The 27,031-nt window shown below is 45.6% G+C and overlaps 1 protein-coding gene across 1 annotated transcript in view; it reads left to right on the plus strand.

Annotated features, from left to right (window-relative positions):
• Nucleotides 1-362: 362 nt before the first annotated feature.
• Nucleotides 363-27,031, plus strand: part of LOC138794121 (retinal guanylyl cyclase 2-like) — a 62,744-nt gene continuing 36,075 nt past the window's right edge. Inside the window, exons 1-4 of the mRNA XM_069972890.1 lie at nt 363-447; nt 1,200-2,012; nt 10,788-11,089; nt 14,683-15,037. Coding sequence (XP_069828991.1) covers nt 363-447; nt 1,200-2,012; nt 10,788-11,089; nt 14,683-15,037 — 1,555 coding nt within the window. The remainder of the gene's footprint in view (nt 448-1,199; nt 2,013-10,787; nt 11,090-14,682; nt 15,038-27,031) is intronic.

Raw genomic sequence — 27,031 nt, forward strand, 5'->3', positions numbered from 1 at the left:
CCAGCTTACCCATAGGGCTCCCATACTTGCCCCCCGACTTCCCCACCACACTCCATCACATTGTCAGATGAAGCAAGCTTCTATGTAGCCAAAACCAGGAGAGGATTGAAAGGTAAGACTAGTATATACGAAGTTTTACCCTCTTTTTGGCCACACCTGTATGGTATCTTCTCTCTATAGTAGGGATGGGGAACCTTCGGCCCTCCAGCTGTTGTAAAACTACAATTGCCATCATGCCCGGACATCATCTGGAGGGCGTCAGGTTCCTCTCTCTAGTAATTGGCCTCCAGCACTGTTATCTAGATGATATTACTGTGTGATACATCCATGACTGATAGAAGGATATCAGCCCTGTAATCGCCATGTCTGACACCGATCGCCTTAATTCCTGTGACGAATTACCTGTCTCCTCATTATATTTTAATCTAAACTCGCTGAGTCCGCCAAGTGAATGAATCTGCAATCTCGACATCTGATATTCTTTGCGGCTGTTCAGAATGAATTATATAGGACGTTTTCCAAACCACCGGAATTAACTCTCTCCTCTCTTTATGGAGATGTAGCAGAGCCAAGTTTATCGATGCCACTGTGGGTTTACATAGGAAGGCATTAAACTGCACAGACAGCTCTGCTACATCTACTTCACCAATCACAAACAAATGAGTTAAAGGGGAGAAAAAAAGTTTTCTTTCAAATCAACTGGTGCCAGAAATTTGTGGTCTTCCAGTACTTAGCAGCTGCTGTATGTCCTGCAGGAAGTGACGTATTCTCTCCAGTCTGACACAGTGCTCTTTGCTCTGTCCATGTCAGGAACTGTCTAGAGCAGAGCAGAGCATAGAAAACTTATCCTGCTCTCCAGACTGGAAAAAAAACCACTTCCTGCAGGACATACTGCAGCTGATAAGTACTGGAAGACTTGAAAATTTTTGGCAGTATAAGTAAATTACAAATCTCAGGCACTTTCTGGCACCAGTTCATTCGGATTATTATTATTATTTTATTTTTTTTTGTGAACTACGCCTTTAAACCGCACAGACAGCTCTGCTACATCTATGTGTCACCAATCACAAACAAATGGGAAACTGTAGACTCTTTGGATAAACTTTAGATGGGTTAAAGCTTTTCTCGGGTTCGGTTTGGTGTCTTCTGAAAACTTTAAATTTGAAATGTAAATCTTTTTCCTTTCACTTCTTCTTCAGGACCTTCCTCGGTTGGAGATTCATGGCCAGTGAAGGACCTTAGCTTCACGGTAACAAGGTATAAGACAATGTTTGATCTTTTCTCAAGCCTTGGAGACTTCTTGTTGAATAGATCGAGGCTCCAAGGTCCCAGGCAGCTCCGAACACAAAGACCTTCCAGAACCTTCCCGTTTCACGTGGTTCCTTGGTGCTTTCTATTAGGATTACTCATGAAGCCTTTGAGCGTGGAGAGTGTGAACTTTACCGTGGGGGTGGTGGGTCCGTGGAAATGCGACCCGCTCTTCTCTAAGGCCTTGCCAGACTTGGCCGCCCGTTTGGCGGTCATCAAGATCAACAATGACTCCTCGCTCCAATTGACCCATAAACTGGATTACAAAATTTTGGAAGAAAGTTGTGAAACCTCCAAAGCTTTAGTAGACTTTTCAGGTTTTGATCAAGTCTCTTCGGCATTTGTCGGCCCACTAAACCCCGGGTACTGTGATTCCGCCTCGCTGTTAGGTAAAAATTGGAACAAGGCCATATTCTCTTGGGCTTGCATCAACCATGACCTGGATAATAAGATTAGCTTCCCGACTTTTGCCAGAACTATGCCGATGCCAACCAAAGTTTTGTTTCACTTTATGAAGTATTTCAGATGGGCGCACATAGGGGTGGTGACTTCTAATGAAGACATTTGGGTGGATACGGGGCGGAAGGTCGCCAGCGCTCTGAGGAATCTGGGGCTTCCCATCGGTATCGTAACTAATATGGGCAATGGAGATAAAGGAATCGAAGCTACGTTACAAGCTGTAAGGGAAACCCATGATCTCCGAGGTAAGTGGAACTAGTAGGATAGTATAAAGAGTTAATAAAGTTCAATCCAGATATGTAGAAATGGTGAGTGGCCTTTCTCTTTTCTACATATCTGGATTGTATACTGTATCTAAGTGAGCACCAACCAGTGGTCAGCAGTTCAATTTACTCACCCTAAACCCTTACATATATTCCCGAGGTGATAGTGCTAGTGGATTTCTACTTACAAAGGTTAATAGAGTTCCATTACAAAGAGGGCCTCCATCTCTGGAGGACCTCTCCTGTCCTATATTAGATAGACAGTCTATAGATATGGTGTAATACCTAATTTCCCCTGCGGGGGTGCTGCAGCCAGTTTGCCCCACAGATTGCAGCTCATTGCTAAGGTTTCCCCGATCCTTTCAGCTAGTAGGGTTGTCCAGCAGAGAGCCCCTTTAATATGATCCCATTTCAATGCACATATTACTGAACTCGCGTACATGCTCAACTGCCCTGCATTGTATTGCACTGTTGAACATGAATCTATGTATAGTATATAGTGGTGTGGTGTTTATTAGTAGAGATGAGAGAACTGAATTTCATGAACTGAGATTTGTTACAAACTTTTGTTGCCAAACAAAACTTTTTGCAAGGTTTTTAATGAACCCGGTCCAATTTTATACACATAGAAAATTGAAAACAAAAAAAGGTATACTGACCTGTCTGTGCTCCACCAGTGTCCTCCTATGGGTCTCTGGTGTCCTCCGCTGATCGCAGCTGGCTCCAGCCCGTTCAGCCAATTACTGACTAAGACAGGACATTGATTGGCTCAGCGGGCTGTCACTCTTATCTCAGTCAGGAAGTGGAGGCAGCTGTGATCAGCGGGGGACATCTGGGGAGCACGGACAGGTAAGTATTAATTTGAGAACTTGCTGAACTGCACAAAAATAGCTAAACGTCTGCAATTGTATAACTGTTTTAGTGAGTTTCATTTAAGCTTTGTTTCAGACAAGCCCCAACTTTTCTTCGAAGTTCATCCACCTGCCAAACCAAACTTTTGAAAAGCCGGCTCATGCCTATATATTAGTCTATTGTAATGGCAGCACATCCATAAATGTAACTCGGGATGAAGGGGGATCTAGGGTGGGTGGTATCACTCCCTTATTGCTGGAAGTAATGATGCCAGCATGAACCAGATTTGTTCTGATTATTTGTTCTTATAGAATTGTCTTTTTGTCTTAAAAAAAACCTCCTATATTACCAGCAATGAGAAAATCTGGGTTCACACCCCCTTTTTGCAATATGGTTTTTTTCCATCCATTTTATGTAAAAGACGGATGAAAAAACGTATGCAAAAACAGATGCATTTGCGTTATTCCGTTTTGAGCCGTTTTTCCATTGACCTCCATTATAAAAAAAAAACATTAAAAGAGTGATCAAAATGCATCCGTTAATTCTTAATGTACAGAAGAATGTGGTAGAAAACTGATGCATTTTTGATCCGTTTTTTTTTTTATAATGGAAGTCAATGGGAAAACGGATTAAAACAGTCGCACATAAATGCATCCGTTTTTTCATCTGTTTTTTTCCAAAATACGGATAAAAAAATCGGATTGCAAAAATGCAGTGTGAGCCCAGCCAAACATTGTTATACTTGTAGGACTCATCGTGTTACATCTTTTTTTTCAAATACATTCAATCTCATTCCCCTGATAGGCTGCTCTCTTTCCCATTGTTGACAGCTCATTGTCTAGGTTACCGACCACCACTCTGCTCTAAAAGCAGTGGTCTGCCTGGTGTATATATAAATATAGTGTAGATGGATAGCAATGTAGTGTATATATACTGTATAATATATATGAATATGTATACTATAGCTATATACTCCAGCCAGACCACTGCTTTTAGAACAAAGCGGTGGCTGGTAACCTAGACAAGTAAAGAGCAGCATATCAGGTGAAGGAGACAAGCTTGCTAAATGATTGTATTTACAAAAATGTCTTCACGTCGTCATGTGTGCTAGAATGTTAAAACAAGCAAAAAAAAAAAAAAGGTTGCAAGTTATAGTACATAGTAGATTCCAACCCCACCCCCAATTTATTTATTTATTTTTGTTAAATGTTTTATTATATATATATATATATATATATATATATATATTTTATGTTATATGTATATATGTTCTATAATTTGTATATATGTTCTATATGTATATATTTTATAATATATGTGCTTTTTTTCAGCTCCGTTTAAAATGACGGCCGTTATTTTGAGTCTAAAATAACGGACATTTTTCAAAGCCTGGTATCCCCTTAGTGCAATGACGGGTGTTTGCACATTATCTTAGTTTGGAGTTACTAATTGGCCTTTGGTTGTGGCTTAATTGAAAAATCCATTGAACTTAATAGTAAAAACGGAGAAAAAACAGTGACAATAGAAGAACTGTGTGTGAACAACTAATAAAAAAACGTCTGCTATTTGCACAAAACGTCTGGAAATAATGTTCATGTTCATTGTTTTGACGTCCGTGGCAAAAACGTCCGTTTTTCAATGCATTGTGTGCATAGGACGTCCATCTTCCCATTGACTTCAATGCAATTGCATTAAAGTCAGTTAAACTGCTGCAAAAACGGACGTTTTTTAAATAGCTAAATCGGACGTTTTTTTCTCCATTTTTGACGTTGTGTGAACATAGCCAAAGAAAGAAAGAAAACTTTTTCATGGCCTCAAAGGTCAAAAAAAATCAGTCGGCACCACAGGTCCCTTTAAGTAAAGATTACCGTATTTTCCGGCCTATAAGACGACTTTTTAACCCCGAAAAATCTTGTCAGAATTCGGGGGTGGTCTTATACGCCGGGTATGGTCACCCTATACGGTGGGGGGGGGGCTGAAAAATGGCCCGCATCCCCACCGTATGGGGCAACCATTTGAAAAAAACAAACAGTTAACTCACCTGGGCCCGTTCCCGACCTCCACCCGTCTTCTTCTCCGGTCCCGTTTCCCGGCGCAGGCAGTGTGACGTACACTGGCTGCGTCGGGGATGCCCGAAGCTCTCCCGAGCAGCCAAGCGTCTAATCGGAGACGCTCGGCTGCTCGGGAGAGCTTCGGAAGAATGGCAGAGGCTTCTGCAGGCTCCGGAAGTACCCGAAGCCTCTGTCATTCTTCCGAAGCTCTCCCGAGCAGCCGAGCGTCTCCGATTAGCTTCGGGCATCCCCAGCGCAGCCAGTGTACGTCACACTGCCTGCGCCGGGGAACAGGATCGGAGAAGAAGACGGGCAGAGGCCGGAACGGGCCCAGGTGACTTAACTGTTAGTTTTTTTATTCATTTAGCTGCAGTTAACCCCTGCCTAATCGTAGCAGCGCTGCGGTCAGGCAGGGGTTAACATTTTCCGGCGTATAAGGCGAATCCCTGACAATCTGATTGAAAGTCAGGGGTCGTCTTATACGCGCAGTCGCCTTATATGCCGGAACATACGGTACTTACAGAAACCCTAAAAATAAATTAGGATTTCTAAGTATTAGTATAATTAGTGTAACTAATTATGTATGCCTCACCACCTTGACAACTCTCTATGCCACTCAGGAGAGCCGAGAGGAGTCACGTGATGCACTGTAGCTCCTCCTCCTTTGAAGCAGGGCTCTTCTTCTTCCTACAGAAGGGGAAGGGTTCATTTCTTCTGGCTCAGTGGGTTCTATTGCTCAATTCTATGCAGTTTCAGGCTATGTTCCCACACAGTATTTTGCAACCAAAACCAGGAGTGGATTGCAAACACAGGCTATGTTCCCACACTGTAAAATTTAGTGGATGGCCGTCATTTAATGGCAAATAATGGCCGTTGTTTTAAAATAACAGTAAATATTTGCGGCCATCCACTCAATTTCAGCAGTGTGTGAGCATAGCCTTTCTGTGGTTTCAATCCACTTCTGGTTTTGCAGTTTAAAGGGATCTTTTTCTGAGAAAAGGCTCCTTTAAATTGTCAGTAACACTAATGGGAGGGCTATAATAGGCCGAGTACTAGGGCCACCCTGTGATAGTCGGGTCACATCAGTCTCCTATGACTATAGTCCTAATGGCTGGAACTGACCTTATAGATTTGTCTTCTTCTTCTTTTTGGAATTGATTCTTTTTGAGTTAAATTGACGCTGTGAACTTTTGATAAGTGAACTTCTGGAATCTTCAGACACGGAGGCGATGAAACGTAACCTTTGGCAGGAAGATTATTCTGTTTTTCTTCCATCAAACGGTAAAGGCCGCGTCTTTTCCATATGACAGAAGAGTTTCCCAGGGGAAGAAGAAAATAAATATAAGAAATACAGATATAGATAAAAAAATATGCAAATGCCTATAAGTCCTGCAGAGCAGGAGGAAGTGACAGGTGTCAGAAAGACGTCAGGCGGCTGCCAGAAAGTCACAGTAATATCCCACATACATCCAGTATTAGTGAGATTAAAAATAATTATGTTTAATACATTGCCTTAATAAAGTTATATTACTTTGTATTTTTTATTTTATTTTACTGTTTATATTTAAATGCACTGATGTTGACTGTGCTTGTAATCCAAATCCACTCTTATACCAAAGCAGATTTTCCCATTAGGAATTAGTGAAATGCAGAAAATTGGTTCCTCACCCCGAAATGATTTTTTTTATTCTGAATAACATGTAAAACAAATGAAACAAACATTTATAAGCAGCTGAATATGTGACATTATAAGTTACTGTACAGTATAGCAATCAGCATGTGGTGTATAATGTATAGTAAGGGCATAAACCTGATAACGCAGCAGCAGTTTGTAGATACAGGATGGAGCTGCAGATCCCCATAATGTAGTAGCGTAGTACAACAGGCTAGAATAGAAAAGCAGGGCTGCTGTCAGAGGTCTGTATGGTCACATGACAGCAATGGGGAAAGGGGTGTTCAACATGGACCAATCAGGAAGTGAGAATCACAGAGCTGTGCAGGAGGACAGTGACAGAAACTTCTATATACAACAATGGCTAAGTGTGAATGCTGGCACATTATAGCAGCAGTGTGTATAGCTGAGTGTAAGTGCAGGCACATTATAGCAGCAGTGTGTATAGCTGAGTGTAAGTGCAGGCACATTATAGCAGGAGATTGCAGGGAGCATGAAGGAATGAGCAGGGCAGATGTAGGCACAGTATAGCAGCACTCTCTGTCCGGGGAGAGAGGGGTTACAGCTATGGAGAGATTACCTCCACAGTCCTGTCCCTTGGTGATGTCCGGTGTGGCAGTGTTATCCAGTCACAGTATGGTGGTATTGGTCAGGTCTGGTGTGGTGGTGGTGTTATCCAGTCACAGTATGGCGGTATTGGTTAGGTCTGGTATGGCGGTGTTTTCCAGTCACAGTATGGCGGTATTGGTTAGGTCTGGTATGGCGGTGTTTTTCAGTCACAGTATGGCGGTATTGGTTAGGTCTGGTATGGCGGTGTTTTCCAGTCACAGTATGGCGGTATTGGTTAGGTCTGGTGTGGCAGTGTTATCCAGTCACAGTATGGTGGTATTGGTCAGGTCTGGTATGACAGTATTATCCAGTCACAGTATGGTGGTATTGGTCAGGTCTGGTATGGCGGTGTTATCCAGTCACAGTATGGCGGTATTGGTTAGGTCTGGTGGTGTTATCCAGTCACAGTATGGCGGTATTGGTCAGGTCTGGTATGGCGGTGTTTTCCAGTCACAGTATGGCGGTATTGGTTAGGTCTGGTGTGGCAGTGTTATCCAGTCACAGTTTGGTGGTATTGGTCAGGTCTGGTATGACAGTGTTATCCAGTCGCGGTATTGTTCGGGTCTGGTGTTAAATGTGATGCCTGGAGCTATTACCTACCAATCCTGATGCTAATTGGTGAATGAAGATGGGACGTCTGCAGGTGTAGTGCCCAGGGCAGCATCAGCTGGTAATACGGCCCTGCTCATGGTGCAAACATAATACCCCATACAGCTCCAACATTAAAAAAATAAAAAAGTTTTAAGAGCCACAATTAGGCAACTTTAAACATAATTATGTATAAAAAAGTTTTACTGTTAAAAAAAATTGTAAAATGTAAAAAAGTTACCAAAACCTGCATATTGCTGTATTGAGACTGACCTATAGAATAAAGAGATCATGTCAGTTTCACTGTAAAGTGCAATATGTAGACACGCGAACCCCCCAAAAGCTCTGAAATTGCATTTTTTTTTGCCCCAATTTCATACTCATTCAAATAATATTTCTGGGCTTCCTTCATACATTTTATGGTGGATTGAAAAGCGCCATTGCAAAGTTTTGAAAAAACATGTCCTCAAAGATGGAAAAATAAAAGCGCTATAGCTGTTAGAAGGCGGGGAAGAAAAAATTTAAATTGGCTTGGTCCTTAAGTCCAAAATCCACTGTGTCCATAAGGGGTTAAATGTGTGCCATATATGATCTTGCTGCAGATGAACTGTAGGACAGGATACCATGTGATGACATCACATGGTTTTATAGGAGAGTAGTGGGCATGCTACAGGCAGTACTTTAACTTTATTACTTTATTTTTAAAAAAAATCTAAATGTTTTGAGGCTAGATTTTTGGGGGAATGGAGATTGTGCAGCATTTCAGGTTCACATTTCTATGATCTATCCACATATGTGGAACTTTTTGGAACACTTCCCTATTAATGCTAATTGGGATGTGTTTTTAGTTTGCCCAGAAATCTGCAAGAGAAGGTTGAGAAGTTTTTGAGTAAGAGAAAGGAAAATCAAAGTTACCCTTATAGACATATCTGGACAGGTGATTTAACTTCACCCAAGAGAGCTGTGGACAGCTGTGGATCACTGACACACAATGACTCATTGTACCTCTGTACAATGCCGCCGCTGTCCACAGCTCTTCTGGGTGAAGTCATTGTCAAGGACTCTTATTCTGCTGACAGGCACGATTTTAGAAAAATCCGCCTGACAGGTGCTTCACAGAATTAACTTCACCTAGAAGAGCTGTGGACAACAGTGGATCACTGGCATATATTGACACTTGACACTTTTTTCTGTGGACAGCATGTACTGACACATAACGTGACATATAGGAGCAATTTTACGGATACACAGCTTATACAATCAGGGCTGATTCTAGGCTTTCTGCTGCCTGATGCGAAGCCTATAATGGCACCCCCCTCCCCAGTGCCTACACCGCTAGTGATATCTGAAGCATATAATAATACCTGCAAAGTGCTTGCAGTCCTGACTTCCTTGCATTCTATGCCTCTGTCCAGCTATCATCTGCAGGTCATGGGGTCAATAAAGTCAGTGCTGTGTAGCAGACTGGATCATTTATGGCCATTCTATAAAATCTGCCGCTCCTACAAAGCTGCTGCCTGGCAGAAGTGGCCCATTGTACTACTACCCTCACACTAACTTCTATCTATCCCTGATACCTACAGCCTTCTTTAACCCTGCCTCTACCTATAAATACATATGTTAAGTTCACTGTACAGGATCTGGTGTGCTCCAATATATATATGGTGAAGGAGAAAGTGTGACGGCGCAGGGATGATTATGGATATCCCCTTGCACCCGGGTTTTGGATGTAATGTAATGTACAATGTGCAGTCGCTATCCTTGACTGTGTTTGTATGCACTTTGCAGAAGGTTCGGTCTGGTAGCCAACCAAACTTTTTGTAACGAATCTCAATTCAGGAAGTTCGGTTTGCTCATCTCAACTCATATATATTTAGGTGCTGCCTATGCACCCCTGGCAGGCTTTATATGCAACATTGTAGCTTTTTCATAATGCTGGGAGGGATTATCACATTGACTTAATTAGCAACTTGACTTCAGAATAACCCTCCCAGCATTACAAAGAAGCTATAATGTTGCAGATACAGCCAGCCAGGGACTTGTTTGCATTAGCCGTCTCAGAAGGGAGGGGGGAGATAGAGATAAAAGCTCACACCCAGATTTTTGTGTCTTCAGCAGAAAGCAGCAGCTGAGAACAAGGGGAAGGAGACTGAATAGACAAAAACAAGTGTGGAAGGAATTGTTGGTCTCACCATGGGCAACAACATTTCAAAAGTTTGAATAGAATACTCCTTTGGGCTATATTCACATTACGTGAACATCCGGCCGTTCCGTGACCGTCACGGAACGGCCGGTCTCAGCCCGGATCATCCCGGCCGGTACTTAAGTACCGTCCGGATGATCTTTCCGGCCGCAGAGCTCTAATGCGGGCGCATCAGCGCGCCCGCATCAGAGCTTCCCATAGCCTGCAGTGAAGCAAGCGGCCGGAGCCGCTTGCTTCTTTGTGTGAACTGACAGGTACTTTTGCGGGGGGAATTCACTGAATTGCGGCCGCAGAAAACTGACCTGTCAGTTTTTTCCGGTGCCGCATGAGATCCCGGCCGAAGCGTATACGATGTGTGTACGCTCCGGCCGGGATCCCATTGAAAATAAGGCTATGTTCCACCCCTGAAAACTACGGTCGTAGTTCTGCAGCGAGAACTACGGCCGTAGTTTTACGTAGTGTGAACATAGCCTTAAAGTAGAAGTGATTATGAATTGAATTTCCTATATGGTTACTATACCAAGAAGACCCATACCCTGATTTGATAAATTGAACTTGTAATACCAAACCTCACCTCACGGTGTGCTGTTAAAAAGAAGCCTGTCTTTCTGGCATGTGTAATACAATACTCTACAGCTCCACCTAGTGCAATAAATGTACAATGCAGTAAATTTCCATGGTGCATGCTACATCACTATGTTGGTGACTTTGTATAGATTTTGGCTCATTGTAAATGTCATCACTGCATGGTGGGAGTCACTTTTTTGTTCTTTTTGTTGTAGTAATCATCATGTGCATGCATTCAGTGCTGGTCGGAGGGGAAGAACAAGCCACCTTTCTAATAAAAGCTCATCAGATGGGACTTACGGATGGAAGATACGTCTTTGTACCCTATGACACTTTACTGTACAGCCTTCCTTATAAAAACAACTCCTACCCCATCTTCGATCAAAACAGTAAACTGCAGGAAGCCTATGACGCTGTGCTAACAATCACTATGGACTATGAGGAAAAGTCATTTTATGATGTATTCGCTGAATTCAAGGAGAAGGGAGAAATAAACACATCTCTGGAGCCACAACAAGTAAGTGTCAAGAACGCTGCACTGCCATCTGGTGGCCAAATCTCCTCAGTCTCCCAAAATTCCATCTAGTGTAACTGTAACTACTAGACAAGGAGGAGGCAAGAGGAGGAGAAAGCAGCCAGGGTCTTTCTAACCTTCCAGCAATCTATAGTTAGTTCTTCTTTGCCTTTCAGAATGATCTATACTCTGAAAACTCCTCATTCCCATCTAGTGTAAAACAGCAAATAAGAGAGAGGTAGAAGATAAAAGGAGGAGGCAGCAGGTGGAGTCTTCCTAATTTTTCAGCAGCCTCTAGTTTAGCTTTCTTTAGGGTGCATTCACACTGAGGAAAAGAGGCGGAAATTCCAAGCGGAATCCCGGCTGCGGACTCCGCTCGGAATTCCGCCTGCCTCAGTGTCTTAATGTTAAAGTGTCACTGTCGTTTAATTTTTTTGCGTTTTCATTTTTTCCTCCTTGTGCTTAAAAGGCCATAGCACTTGCATTTTTACACCTACAGACCCACATGAGCCCTTATTTTTTGCGCCACTAATTGTACTTTGCAATGACAGGCTGAATTTTTGCATAAAGTATACGGCGAAACCAGCAAAAAAATCAAAGTGTGGTGAAATTGAAAAAAAAAAAAACACATTTCTTTTATTTAAGGGGGAATGTGTTTTTACGCCATTCACCCTGGGGTAAAACTGACATGTTATTTATGTTCCTCAAGTCGTTACGATTAAAACGATATATAACATGTATAACTTTTATTGTATCTGATGGCCTGTAAAAAATTCAAACCATTGTTAACAAATATATGTTCCTTAAAATCGCTCCATTCCCAGGCTTATAACGCTTTTATCCGTGGTCTATGCGGCTGTGTGAGGTGTCATTTTTTGCGCCATGATGTGTTCTTTCTATCGGTACCTTGATTGCGCATATGCGACTTTTTGATCGCTTTTTATTAAATTTTTTCTGGATTTGATGCGAGCAAAATTGTGCAATTTTGCACTTTGGGACTTTTTTGCGCTGACGCCGTTTACCGTGTGAGATCAGGAATGTGATTAATTAATAGTTCGGGCGATTACGCACGCGGCGATAGCAAACATGTTTATTTATTTATTTTCTTTTATTTAAAACCTGGGAAAAGGGGGGTGATTCAGACTTTTATTAGGGGAGGGGGCTTTTTACTAATAACAACACTTTTTTTTTTTTTTTACACATATACTAGAAGCCCCCCTGGGGTGAAGGTTATTCCCCCTGGGGTTAGGGTTATTCCCCCCCTGGGGTTAGGGTTATTCCCCCTGGGGTGAAGGTTATTCCCCCTGGGGTTAGGGTTATTCCCCCCCTGGGGTTAGGGTTATTCCCCCCTGGGGTTAGGGTTGTTCTCCTGGGGTTAGGGTTATTCCCCCTGGGGTTAGGGTTATTCCCCCTGGGGTGAAGGTTATTCCCCCCCTGGGGTTAGGGTTATTCCCCCTGGGGTAAGGGTTATTCCACCCTGGGGTTGGGGTTATTCCCCCCCTGGGGTTAGGGTTATTCCCCCTGGGGTAAGGGTTATTCCACCCTGGGGTTAGGGTTATTCCGCCCTGGGGTTAGGGTTATTCCCCCCTGGGGTTAGGGTTATTCCCCCCCCCCCGGGTTAGGGTTATTCCCCCTGGGGGACTTCTAGTATATACACTTTGATCTCTCATTGAGATCTTTGCTGTATAGTTATACAGCAAAGATCAATGAGATCGGCACTCATTTGATTTCGGCAGCCGAAAACAAACGAGTGCCGAGCCGGGGACAGCGCCATCTTGGAGCAGTCCCCGGCCGGCTTCAGTAACGGAGGAGCGATTTCACCCACTAGACACCAGGGAAATGCTGCGTCCGGTAATCGCATGCAGCTGTCATGTTTGACAGCTGCATCTGATTACTGTATTAGCGGGCACGGCGATCGGACCATGCCCGCTAATACCTGCGGTCCCGGGCTACAAGCGTCACCCGGGACCGCGCGGTTCAAAGCAGGGTCGACGCGCGGCTCCGCTCTGAACGCCCGCACCCGCGCGAGGACGTACAGTTACATCATCGTGCAGGAAAGGGTTAGGAAACTTTGTAATTGGGTTTATTAGCTGAAAAATGTTTTTTTATCATGAAAAAGCAGTTTGAAGCTCTCACCCCTGTCTTCATGGTTGTCTATGGAGAGGGGAGGGGTGGAGGGAGATGAGGCACCAAAACAGGACAACAAAGAGTTAATTTACAGCTACATCTCCTCTGAAGTCAGCACTGACCTCTCTGACCTCTGAATATGGCTTTCACACAGGTCCCTGCTCTGCTCTCTGCTGGCTACTAATCTTCCTCCTCCCCCCTCCCCTCTCCATAGAACAGACAGTGCCCGACTGATGTAAAACAGTCGAGATTTCCTGATAATGAGCAGTGAATGTCAGATTTGCCTAATAAACCCAATTACAAAGATTTGTTAAAATCGCCGGGACTATTGATTTCTGCCAAAAAACACGAAACAACAGTGACACTTTAAGTATACGGCACCTCCGCTCTCAGTGACTCTCCTTAGCGGAGAGTAGAGACGTCCTATACTTCACATTGAGACACTGAGGCAAGTGGAATTCCGATCGGAGTCTGCGGCGGGGATTCTGCTTGGAATTTCCGCCTCTTTACCTCAGTGTGAACGCACCCTTATTAGTGGGATATCTCCATATACTAACAAGCCTCCTCAGTCCTCCAAAAATCCATCTAGTGTAAAACTGTAAATAGAAGACAAGGAGTGGAAGAGAGGAGGGACATGCTTCCTGAGCGCACCGCAACCTGTAGTTAGTTCTTTTTTCCATTTTAGCGTGAACTATGCAAATACTCTCCCAACTCCTTATTCCCATGTAGTGTAAAACAGTATATAAGAAAGGTAGAAGATGGAAGGAGGAGGGAGCAGGTCCAGTCTTCCTTACTTCTCAGCAGCCTCTATTAGTGGGATATTTCTTAATGTTACCAAGCCTCCTCAGGCCCGGTATCCATCTCTAGTGCCGCTCCTGTCATAGGTCGTGTGTGGAACGCAACGGCTGTAATACCGGACACAACCAGGGGCGTAACTAGGATTCATGGGGCCCCATAGCAAGAAACAGTCTGGGCCCCATGAATCCTAGTGTCTATGTCTAGTGTATGTGAGAGGCCTCCCCCTCGGACGGCACTCAGAGCAGCTCTCACACCAACCTATTCACATCCCCTAGACAACGTTCATGGACCACCCCTCTGCCCCGGGATGGTGCTGCTGCACTGTGAGAGCGGCTCTGAGCATCATCCTGGGGGGGAGGGGTAGTCCCAGAAAGTCCCAGGGGGGAGGGGGGTTGGCCGTATGTGCAAGCTGCTCTGAGATGCTGCTGGGGAGTGAATTGTCAGCTTGCTGCTAGTACCATGGAGGGAGGCCACACTCTGCCAGGGAAAGCCCATGTCCCCCTGCCGCACAGGTCCCATAGCAGCTGCATGGTCTGCCTCCATGATGATAGCTACGCCACTGCACACAGCCTATAGCTACTACAATGGTGCTGTATCTGGAGGAAAGCAGCCATGATTCCCTAATTCTGACAATTTCTGGCCAATACTGATACATTTTGGCGTTTTCACAGGTGTCTCCTCTCTTTGGAACCATCTATAATTCCATCTACTTACTGGCCAAAGCAATGAGCAGCGCCTGGAAACAAGGGGCCTGGATCTCGGGAGCCAACCTTGTGGCCTATACCAAAAACCTGGATTATCCTGGATTTACCCACATGCTTTACACAGACGGGAAGGGGAATGGACTCGGCAGCTTTGTGGTCTTGGACACTGACGGTAAAATGAATCAGCTCTTCCCGACCTACTCGGTGGAGATGTCCTCGAATTTAGTACGTTTTTTAGGAAAAACCATCCGCTTTCCAGGCGGGACGCCTCCTCCTGCAGACTCCAGCTGTTGGTTTGACCCGGACACATTGTGCATTGGAGGTAAGTCATCCCAGTGGTGTTTACTGGCTTATAGCATGCCTGGCATACAGAGAGATGAAGAGGTGTCCATCCAGACGTTGTATGGGGTCCTTGGTGGGGAACCACTCTATATGCCACCCATGTAATAGGACACGTGGTCAGGTATTCTCATCATGAGACAACCCCTTAAAGGAGAAGTCCGGCAAAAATTATTATTAAAGTATTGTATGGCCCCCCAAAAGTTATACAAATCCCCAATATACACTTATTATGGGAAATGCAAAGAGCTTTTTTCCCTGCACTTACTACTGCATCAAGGCTTCACTGATGTCACTTCCTGGATAACATGGTGATGTCACTTCCTGGATAACATAGTGATGTCACTTCCTGGATAACATAGTGATGTCACTTCCTGGATAACATAGTGATGTCACTTCCTGGATAACATGATGATGTCACTTCCTGGATAACATGGTGATGTCACTTCCTGGATAACATGGTGATGTCACTTCCTGGATAACATAGTGATGTCACTTCCTGGATAACATAGTGATGTCACTTCCTGGATAACATAGTGATGTCACTTCCTGGATAACATGATGATGTCACTTCCTGGATAACATGGTGATGTCACTTCCTGGATAACATGATGATGTCACTTCCTGGATAACATGATGATGTTACTTCCTGGATAACATGGTGATGTCACTTCCTGGATAACATGGGGATGTCACTTCCTGGATAACATGGGGATGTCACGACCCGACTCCGAGAGCTGTGCGGGCTGTGGCTGGAGAAGATGATGGCAGAGGGACACAGGGCACTGGAGGGACACTGAGCATCCCTCTGCCATCCTCTCCAGCAGCCACAGCCCGCACAGCTCTGGGAGTCAGGTCGTGACATCACCATGTTATCCAGGAAGGGAAATCACCATGTTATCCAGGAAGTGACATCACCATGTTATCCAGGAAGGGAAATCACCATTTTATCCAGGAAGTGACATCACCATGTTATCCAGGAAGTGACATCACCATGTTATCCAGGAAGTGACATCACCATGTTATCCAGGAAGTGACATCACCATGTTATCCAGGAAGTGACATCACCATGTTATCCAGGAAGGGACATCACCATGTTATCCAGGAAGTGACATCACCATGTTATCCAGGAAGGGAAGTCTTGATGCAGTAGTAAGTGCAGGGAAAAAAGCTCTTTATGAGCATTTCCCATAATATTTGTGATTTGTATAACTTTTGGGGGACAATACAATACTTGAATAAAATTGTTCGCCACCCTTCTTCTTTAAAAGGACCAGTTATCATTTTAAAAAAAATGTAGATAATTTTGTAGCCGCGGGTCCATAATTTTAATAGTGTTTTTACTTTCTTGTTACTTCCCCTAGATATGGGGGGTTTGTTACTATTTTGTAGACTATCTGCACTTTTAATAGAATAGTCAGATAGGCTGAAACTTTATTACAAATTTAGTTGTGAATGGTAAACCGGGGGGGGGGGGGGGATTAGGAGCTCGCGTATCACACCTGTATATCCCCTAATGGTGCATTTACAAAGACAGATATCTGGCAGATCTCTGATGCCAAAGCCAGGAATGGATTTAAAAAGAGGAGAAATCTCAGTCTTTCCTGTATGACCTGATCTCTGTTTATAGTCTGTTCCTGGCTTTGGCTGCAAAAACCTGTCTGATAAATCTCTCTGTGTAAACGCACCATAGGCCTATTTACAAACTCTTAAAGGGATTGATTAACAAAAATGTTTTTCTTTCAAATCAACTGGTCCCAGCAAGTGCCAGAGATGTGTAATTTACTTCTATAAAAAAATCTCCATTCTTCCAACAGCTGCTGTATGTCCTGCAGGAAGTGGTGTATTCTTTCCAGTGTGACACAGTGCTCACTGCTGCCACCTCTGTCCATGTCAGGAACTATCCAGAGCAGTAACAAATCCTCATAGACAACATCTCCTGCTCTCCAGACTGGAGAGAGTACACCACCACCTGCAGGACATTCAGCAGCTGATAAGTACTGGAATACTGAAGATTTTTAAATAGCAGTTCCCTTTTACACAGGAAGGGGGCTATCTGATAAATGGTCAGACCACTGGGACTGTATGGTAAGGAGAGGGATGTTATTTACATGGGACTGTATGGTAAGGAGAGGGATGTTATTTACATGGGACTGTATGGTAAGGAGAGGGATGTTATTTACATGGGACTGTATGGTAAGGAGAGGGATGTTATTTACATGGGACTGTATGGTAAGGAGAGGGATGTTATTTACATGGGACTGTATGGTAAGGAGAGGGATGTTATTTACATGGGACTGTATGGTAAGGAGAGGGATGTTATTGGCATGGGACTGTATGGTAAGAAGAGGGATGTTATTTACATGGGACTGTATGGTAAGGAGAGGGATGTTATTTACATGGGACTGTATGGTAAGGAGAGGGATGTTATTTACATGGGACTGTATGGTAAGGAGAGGGATGTTATTTACATGGGACTGTATGGTAAGGAGAGGGATGTTATTTACATGGGACTGTATAAGGAGAGGGATGTTATTGGCATGGGACTGTATGGTAAGGAGAGGGATGTTATTTACATGGGACTGTATGGTAAGGAGAGGGATGTTATTTACATGGGACTGTATGGTAAGGAGAGGGATGTTATTTACATGGGACTGTATGGTAAGGAGAGGGATGTTATTTACATGGGACTGTATGGTAAGGAGAGGGATGTTATTTACATGGGACTGTAGGGTAAATGGAGGGATGTTATTTACATGGGACTGTATGGTAAGGAGAGGGATGTTATTTACATGGGACTGTATGGTAAGGAGAGGGATGTTATTTACATGGGACTGTATGGTAAGGAGAGGGATGTTATTTACATGGGACTGTATGGTAAGGAGAGGGATGTTATTTACATGGGACTGTAGGGTAAATGGAGGGATGTTATTGGCATGGGACTATATGGTAAGGAGAGGGATGTTATTTACATGGGACTGTATGGTAAGGAGAGTGATGTTATTTACATGGGACTGTATGGTAAGGAGAGGGATGTTATTTACATAGGAATGTATGGTAAGGAGAGGGATGTTATTTACATGGGACTGTATGGTAAGGAGAGGGATATTATTTACATGGGACTGTATGGTAAGGAGAGGGATGTTATTTACATGGGGCTATCACTTTGGAGGAGGTGCAGTGAGGGGAGTGTGCAGTCTATATGGCCTCCCCCTTTAAGGGTTGTTGTGATGCTGAGCGCCCTCATTCACACACTAGGCGACTGTCCTCACTGGAGCCATGTGCTCCTGGATCAGCAGGGAGAGAGAACAAGTGCAAGGCACAGCACACAGGGACGGGTTAGAATACCTGCGGTACTATTATGTCCTGGTGACACAGCGTGCGGCACTATTATGTCCTGGTGACACAGCATGCGGCACTATTATGTCCTGGTGGCACAGCGTGCAGCACTATTATGTCCTGGTGGCACAGCGTGCACCACTATTATGTCCTGGTGGCACAGCGTGCAGCACTATTATGCCCCGGTGATGCACCATGTGGCACTATTATGTCCTGGTGGCACAGCGTGTAGCACTATTATGTCCTGGTGGCACAGCGTGTAGCACTATTATGTTCTGGTGACGCACCATGTGGCACTATTATGTCCTGGTGACACAGCGTGCGGCACTATTATGTCCTGGTGGCACAGCGTGTAGCACTATTATGTTCTGGTGACGCACCATGTGGCACTATTATGTCCTGGTGATGCACCATGTGGCACTATTATGTCCTGGTGATGCACCATGTGGCACTATTATGTTCTGGTAATGCAGCATGTGGCACTATTAAGTAGTGGGGTCACAGCATATGGCACTATTATGTCCCTGTGATCCACAATGTAGCACTATTATGTTCTGGTGATGCAGTGTGTGGCACTTGTATGTTCTGGTGATGCAGTGTGTGACACTATTATGTTCTGGTAATGCAGCATGTGGCACTATTATGTTCTGGTGATGCACCATATGGCACTATTATGTCCTGGTGACACAGCATATGGCACTATTATGTTCTGGTGATGCACCATATGGCACTATTATGTCCTGGTGACACAGCATGCAGCACTATTATGTCCTGGTGACACAGCATGCGGCTCTATTATCTCCTGGTAAATGGTGACACAGCATGCAGCACTATTATGTCCTGGTGACACAGCATGCGGCACTATTATGTCCTGGTGATGCAGCGTGTGGCTTTGGGGGGTGACTGTCCTGACTGTAGAAATCCGCAGTGTAGACAAGAGCTGTCCTAGTGTCCGGTTACCTCACCTCTAGTGTCCGGTTACCGCACCTCTAGTGTCTGGTTACCTCACCTCTACTGTCCGGTTACCACCCCTCTAGTGTCCGGTTACCACCCCTCTAGTGTCCGGTTACCACCCCTCTAGTGTCCGGTTACCTCACCTCTAGTGTCGGGTTACCTCACCTCTAGTGTCAGGTTACCCCACCTCTAGTGTCCGGTTACCCCACCTCTAGTGTCCGGTTACCCCACCTCTAGTGTCCGGTTACCACCCCTCTAGTGTCCGGTTACCACAACTCTAGTGTCCGGTTACCACCCCTCTAGTGTCCGGTTACCACCCCTCTAGTGTCCGGTTACCGCACCTCTAGTGTCCGGTTACCGCACCTCTAGTGTCCGGTTACCTCACCTCTAGTGTCCGGTTACCACACCTCTAGTGTCCGGTTACCACACCTCTACTGTCCGGTTACCACCCCTCTAGTGTCCGGTTACCCCACCTCTAGTGTCCGGTTACCTCACCTCTAGTGTCCGGTTACCGCACCTCTAGTGTCCGGTTACCGCACCTCTAGTGTCTGGTTACCTCACCTCTACTGTCCGGTTACCACACCTCTATTGTCCGGTTACCTCACCTCTAGTGTCAGGTTACCCCACCTCTAGTGTCCGGTTACCACACCTCTGGTGTCCGGTTACCTCACCTCTAGTGTCCGGTTACCTCACCTCTAGTGTCCGGTTACCCCACCTCTAGTGTCCGGTTACCACACCTCTATTGTCCGGTTACCACACCTCTATTGTCCGGTTACCACACCTCTATTGTCCGGTTACCCCACCTCTAGTGTCCGGTTACCACACCTCTATTGTCCGGTTACCCCACCTCTAGTGTCCGGTTACCTCACCTCTGGTGTATGGTTACCTTACCTCTGGTGTCCGGTTACCTCACCTCTGGTGTCCGGTTACCCCACCTCTAGTGTCCGGTTACCTCACCTCTGGTGTCTGGTTACCTCACCTCCGGTGTCCGGTTACCGCACCTCTAGTGTCCGGTTACCTCACCTCTAGTGTCCGGTTACCTCACCTCTGGTGTCCGGTTACCCCACCTCTAGTGTCCGGTTACCTCACCTCTGGTGTATGGTTACCTCACCTCTGGTGTCCGGTTACCCCACCTCTAGTGTCCGGTTACCTCACCTCTGGTGTCTGGTTACCTCACCTCCAGTGTCCGGTTACCGCACCTCTAGTGTCCGGTTACCTCACCTCTAGTGTCCGGTTACCTCACCTCTAGTGTCCGGTTACCTCACCTCTGGTGTCTGGTTACCTCACCTCCGGTGTCTGGTTACCGCACCTCTAGTGTCCGGTTACCTCACCTCTAGTGTCCGGTTACCCCACCTCTAGTGTCCGGTTACCTCACTTCTAGTGTCCGGTTACCAGCCCTCTAGTGTCCGGTTACCACACCTCTATTGTCCGGTTACCCCACCTCTAGTGTCCGGTTACCGCACCTCTAGTGTCCGGTTACCTCACCTCTAGTGTCCGGTTACCCCACCTCTAGTGTCCGGTTACCCCACCTCTAGTGTCCGGTTACCCCACCTCTAGTGTCCGGTTACCTCACCTCTGGTGTCCGGTTACCTCACCTCTGGTGTCCGGTTACCCCACCTCTAGTGTCCGGTTACCACACCTCTATTGTCCGGTTACCACACCTCTATTGTCCGGTTACCCCACCTCTATTGTCCGGTTACCCCACCTCTATTGTCCAGTTACCCCACCTCTAGTGTCAGGTTACCCCACCTCTAGTGTCCAGTTACCCCACCTCTAGTGTCAGGTTACCCCACCTCTAGTGTCCGGTTACCTCACCTCTAGTGTCCGGTTACCCCACCTCTAGTGTCCGGTTACCCCACCTCTAGTGTCCGGTTACCTCACCTCTAGTGTCCGGTTACCTCACCTCTAGTGTCAGGTTACCTCACCTCTAGTGTCCGGTTACCCCACCTCTAGTGTCCGGTTACCTCACCTCTAGTGTCCGGTTACCCCACCTCTAGTGTCCGGTTACCTCACCTCTAGTGTCCGGTTACCAGCCCTCTAGTGTCCGGTTACCACACCTCTATTGTCCGGTTACCCCACCTCTAGTGTCCGGTTACCGCACCTCTAGTGTCCGGTTACCACACCTCTAGTGTCCGGTTACCCCACCTCTAGTGTCCGGTTACCCCACCTCTAGTGTCCGGTTACCCCACCTCTAGTGTCCGGTTACCTCACCTCTGGTGTCCGGTTACCTCACCTCTGGTGTCCGGTTACCCCACCTCTGGTGTCCGGTTACCACACCTCTATTGTCCGGTTACCACACCTCTATTGTCCGGTTACCCCACCTCTATTGTCCGGTTACCCCACCTCTATTGTCCGGTTACCCCACCTCTAGTGTCAGGTTACCCCACCTCTAGTGTCCAGTTACCCCACCTCTAGTGTCAGGTTACCCCACCTCTAGTGTCCGGTTACCTCACCTCTAGTGTCCGGTTACCCCACCTCTAGTGTCCGGTTACCCCACCTCTAGTGTCCGGTTACCTCACCTCTAGTGTCCGGTTACCTCACCTCTAGTGTCAGGTTACCTCACCTCTAGTGTCCGGTTACCCCACCTCTAGTGTCCGGTTACCTCACCTCTAGTGTCCGGTTACCCCACCTCTAGTGTCCGGTTACCTCACCTCTAGTGTCCGGTTACCAGCCCTCTAGTGTCCGGTTACCACACCTCTATTGTCCGGTTACCCCACCTCTAGTGTCCGGTTACCGCACCTCTAGTGTCCGGTTACCTCACCTCTAGTGTCCGGTTACCCCACCTCTAGTGTCCGGTTACCCCACCTCTAGTGTCCGGTTACCCCACCTCTAGTGTCCGGTTACCTCACCTCTGGTGTCCGGTTACCTCACCTCTGGTGTCCGGTTACCCCACCTCTGGTGTCCGGTTACCACACCTCTATTGTCCGGTTACCACACCTCTATTGTCCGGTTACCCCACCTCTAGTGTCCGGTTACCACACCTCTATTGTCCGGTTACCCCACCTCTCGTGTCCGGTTACCCCACCTCTAGTGTCCGGTTACCTCACCTCTGGTGTATGGTTACCTCACCTCTGGTGTCCGGTTACCCCACCTCTAGTGTCCGGTTACCTCACCTCCGGTGTCTGGTTACCTCACCTCCAGTGTCCGGTTACCGCACCTCTAGTGTCCGGTTACCTCACCTCTAGTGTCCGGTTACCTCACCTCCAGTGTCCGGTTACCGCACCTCTAGTGTCCGGTTACCTCACCTCTAGTGTCCGGTTACCTCACCTCTAGTGTCTGGTTACCTCACCTCTCATGTTCAGCACTGCATCCTGGCTATCTCAGCATACAGACAGAGGTGTAGTCCCTGTCCTGGGCTCTGGCCTAAGCCAGGTTACTTACCACAGCAGGAACTCTGTGCTCTGTCTCCCATACACACTAACTAGAAGAAGTCGAGTACTCACTCCTCACCGGAAACCACAGGACAGTGTGACAGGAAGTGAGAGAGAAGAGGAGGTGTACAGAGTGTCTGAGCATGGCTAAACCTTTACACATAGACTGCAGCTGTGCACAGGGGGAGTGAGACACATAGTGGCTGCAATGGGAACTGCAGCTGAAATCCCTTGGGGTGACACCTGACACCTTGGTGTGTGGTAGTATTATATGTATGGGGTACAGTATGTGGCATAGTGACACTGTGTGTGCTACTATTATACAGAGAGAAAGGGATGTGCTGCAAAACTAAGGAACCAAACACTTTAGTGGCAAACTCTGCCTTCCTTGGGAAACTGTGTGTGACACTATTATATTCTGGTGATGCAGTGCGTGACACTATTATGTTCTGGTGATGCAGTGTGTGACACTATTATGTCCTGGTGATGCAGTTAGTGACACTATTATGTTCTGGTGATGCAGTGTGACACTATTATGTCCTGGTGATGCAGTGTGTGACACTATTATGTCCTGGTGATGCAGTGTGACACTATTATGTTCTGGTGATGCAGTTACTGGCACTATTATGTCCTGGTGATGCAGTGTGTGACACTATTATGTTCTGGTGATGCAGTGTGTGACACTATTCTGTTGTGGTGATGCAGTTAGTGACACTATTATGTTCTGGTGATGCAGTGTGACACTATTATGTCCTGGTGATGCAGTGTGTGACACTATTATATTCTGGTGATGCAGTGTGTGACACTATTATGTTGTGGTGATGCAGTTACTGGCACTATTCTGTTGTGGTGATGCAGTGTGTGACACTATTCTGTTGTGGTGATGCAGTGTGTGACACTATTATGTCCTGGTGATGCAGTTAGTGACACTATTATATTCTGGTGATGCAGTGTGTGACACTATTATGTTGTGGTGATGCAGTTACTGGCACTATTATGTCCTGGTGATGCAGTGTGTGACACTATTATGTCCTGGTGATGCAGTGTGTGACACTATTATGTCCTGGTGATGCAGTGTGTGACACTATTATGTCCTGGTGATGCAGTGTGTGACACTATTATGTCCTGGTGATGCAGTGTGTGACACTATTATGTTGTGGTGATGCAGTGTGTGACACTATTATGTCCTGGTGATGCAGTGTGTGACACTATTATGTCCTGGTGATGCAGTGTGTGACACTATTATGTTGTGGTGATGCAGTGTGTGACACTATTATGTCCTGGTGATGCAGTGTGTGACACTATTATGTCCTGGTGATGCAGTGTGTGACACTATTATGTCCTGGTGATGCAGTTAGTGACACTATTATATTCTGGCTGCCCTTTTAGTATTTCCTTCTTATTATCTTAGGATAGCTATATGTATATACCGGGCAGGGTTACATTCTGTTATTGTAGATTTACCAGATTTCTGATATGTTTTACCTACCAAACCTTCTTCTATGTCACTATCCTTACCTACCAAACCTTCTTCTATGTCACTATCCTTACCTACCAAACCTTCTCCTATATCACTATCCTTACCTACTAAACCTTCTCCTATGTCACTATCCTTACCTACTAAACCTTCTCCTATGTCACTATCCTTACCTACCAAACCTTCTCCTATATCACTATCCTTACCTACTAAACCTTCTCCTATGTCACTATCCTTACCTACCAAACCTTCTCCTATATCACTATCCTTACCTACCAACCCTTCTCCTATGTCACTATCCTTACCTACCAAACCTTCTCCTATGTCTCTATCCTTACCTACCAAACCTTCTCCTATGTCACTATCCTTACCTACCAACCCTTCTCCTATATCACTATCCTTACCTACCAACCCTTCTCCTATATCACTATCCTTACCTACCAAACCTTCTTCTATGTCACTATCCTTACCTACCAAACCTTCTCCTATATCACTATCCTTACCTACTAAACCTTCTCCTATGTCACTATCCTTACCTACTAAACCTTCTCCTATGTCACTATCCTTACCTACCAAACCTTCTCCTATATCACTATCCTTACCTACTAAACCTTCTCCTATGTCACTATCCTTACCTACCAAACCTTCTCCTATATCACTATCCTTACCTACCAACCCTTCTCCTATGTCACTATCCTTACCTACCAAACCTTCTCCTATGTCTCTATCCTTACCTACCAAACCTTCTCCTATGTCACTATCCTTACCTACCAACCCTTCTCCTATATCACTATCCTTACCTACCAACCCTTCTCCTATATCACTATCCTTACCTACCAAACCTTCTTCTATGTCACTATCCTTACCTACCAAACCTTCTCCTATATCACTATCCTTACCTACTAAACCTTCTCCTATGTCACTATCCTTACCTACTAAACCTTCTCCTATGTCACTATCCTTACCTACCAACCCTTCTCCTATATCACTATCCTTACCTACCAACCCTTCTCCTATATCACTATCCTTACCTACCAACCCTTCTCCTATATCACTATCCTTACCTACCAAACCTTCTCCTATGTCACTATCCTTACCTACCAAACCTTCTCCTATGTCACTATCCTTACCTACTAAACCTTCTCCTATGTCACTATCCTTACCTACCAACCCTTCTCCTATATCACTATCCTTACCTACCAACCCTTCTCCTATATCACTATCCTTACCTACCAACCCTTCTCCTATATCACTATCCTTACCTACCAAACCTTCTCCTATGTCACTATCCTTACCTACCAAACCTTCTCCTATGTCACTATCCTTACCTACCAAACCTTCTATGTCACTATCCTTACCTACCAACCCTTCTCCTATATCACTATCCTTACCTACCAACCCTTCTCCTATGTCACTATCCTTACCTACCAAACCTTCTCCTATGTCTCTATCCTTACCTACCAACCCTTCTCCTATGTCACTATTCTTACCTACCAAACCTTCTCCTATGTCACTATCCTTACCTACCAAGCTTTCTCCTATATCACTATCCTTACACACCACACCTTCTCCTATATCACTATCCTTACCTACCAAACCTTCTCCTATATCACTATCCTTACCTACCAAACCTCCTCCTATGTCACTATCCTTACCTACCAACCCTTCTCCTGTGTCACCATCCTTACCTACCAAACCTTCTCCTATGTCACTATCCTTACCTACCAACCCTTCTCCCATGTCACTTAAAAACATATTAAAAAGAACAGGACCCAGAACAGACCCTTGTGGCCACCACTTGTAACCAGTCTCTCCTCGGAATATACACCATTGACCACAACCCTCTGATATCTATCCTTCACCAAGCACAAATCCACTGAGCTATCCAGGGATTAAGTCCAGTTTTCAGTAGCTTCTCTATCAGCTCTTTATGGGGAACTGTATCATAGTCTTTGCTGAAGTCCAGATAGGCGATATTATGCACTGGTGATGCAGCGTGTGGCACTATTCTGCCTAAGGGTACAGTATATGACAGTATTATTCCATGGGGGACATTATGTGGCACTATTATGTACTGGCGCACAGTGTGTAGCACTATTATGTCCTGGGGCACAGTGTGTGACAGTATTATATTTATGGGGGTAGATTATGTGGCACTATTATATCCATGGGGTACAGTATGTAGCACTATTATATTCTGGCCTGGGGCACAGTGTGTAGCACTATTCTGTCCTAGGGAACAGTGTGTGACAGTACTATATCCATGGGGGTACATTATGTGTCACTATTATGCCCTGGCGCACAGTGTGTCCAAACTCTGCAGGGTGATTTATGAGTGGGGGAAGTAATGATGCAGTTTGAGATGGAGAAGAAAAGAAAAGAGAATGACTCAGATCAGACACGACATCACCTGTAATATGTAATGTGGCTGGAAGGGTTAATGTGACAGGGCTGCTTTAAAGCGACTCTGTACCCACAATCTGACCCCCCCTTCCCAAAAGACTTGTACCTTCGGATAGCTGCTTTTTCTCCAAGATCTGTCCTCTGGTCTGTTCGGCAGGTGATGCAGGTATTGTCCTAAAAAAACAACTTTTAAACTGGCAGCCCCATGCCCAACGGCAATGGCCTAGATTGTGTATGCATTAGGCTGGCACAACCTCTCTGTCCCTCCTCCCCGCCCTCCTCATCATTAGGAATCCTCCAGGCAGATTGTCTCCTATTCATCAGCTGTGTGAGCACGGCACATGGGCTGGGTTGTTAAGGCACCTGTGCAGTGTTCACTACAGAGGAATAGGAAACAGAGTGGGGGTGAGGGATGGAGGGGTGGTGCAAAGTT

Source organism: Dendropsophus ebraccatus, chromosome 5 (assembly GCF_027789765.1).
Source record: "Dendropsophus ebraccatus isolate aDenEbr1 chromosome 5, aDenEbr1.pat, whole genome shotgun sequence".
Taxonomy (NCBI): domain Eukaryota; kingdom Metazoa; phylum Chordata; class Amphibia; order Anura; family Hylidae; genus Dendropsophus; species Dendropsophus ebraccatus.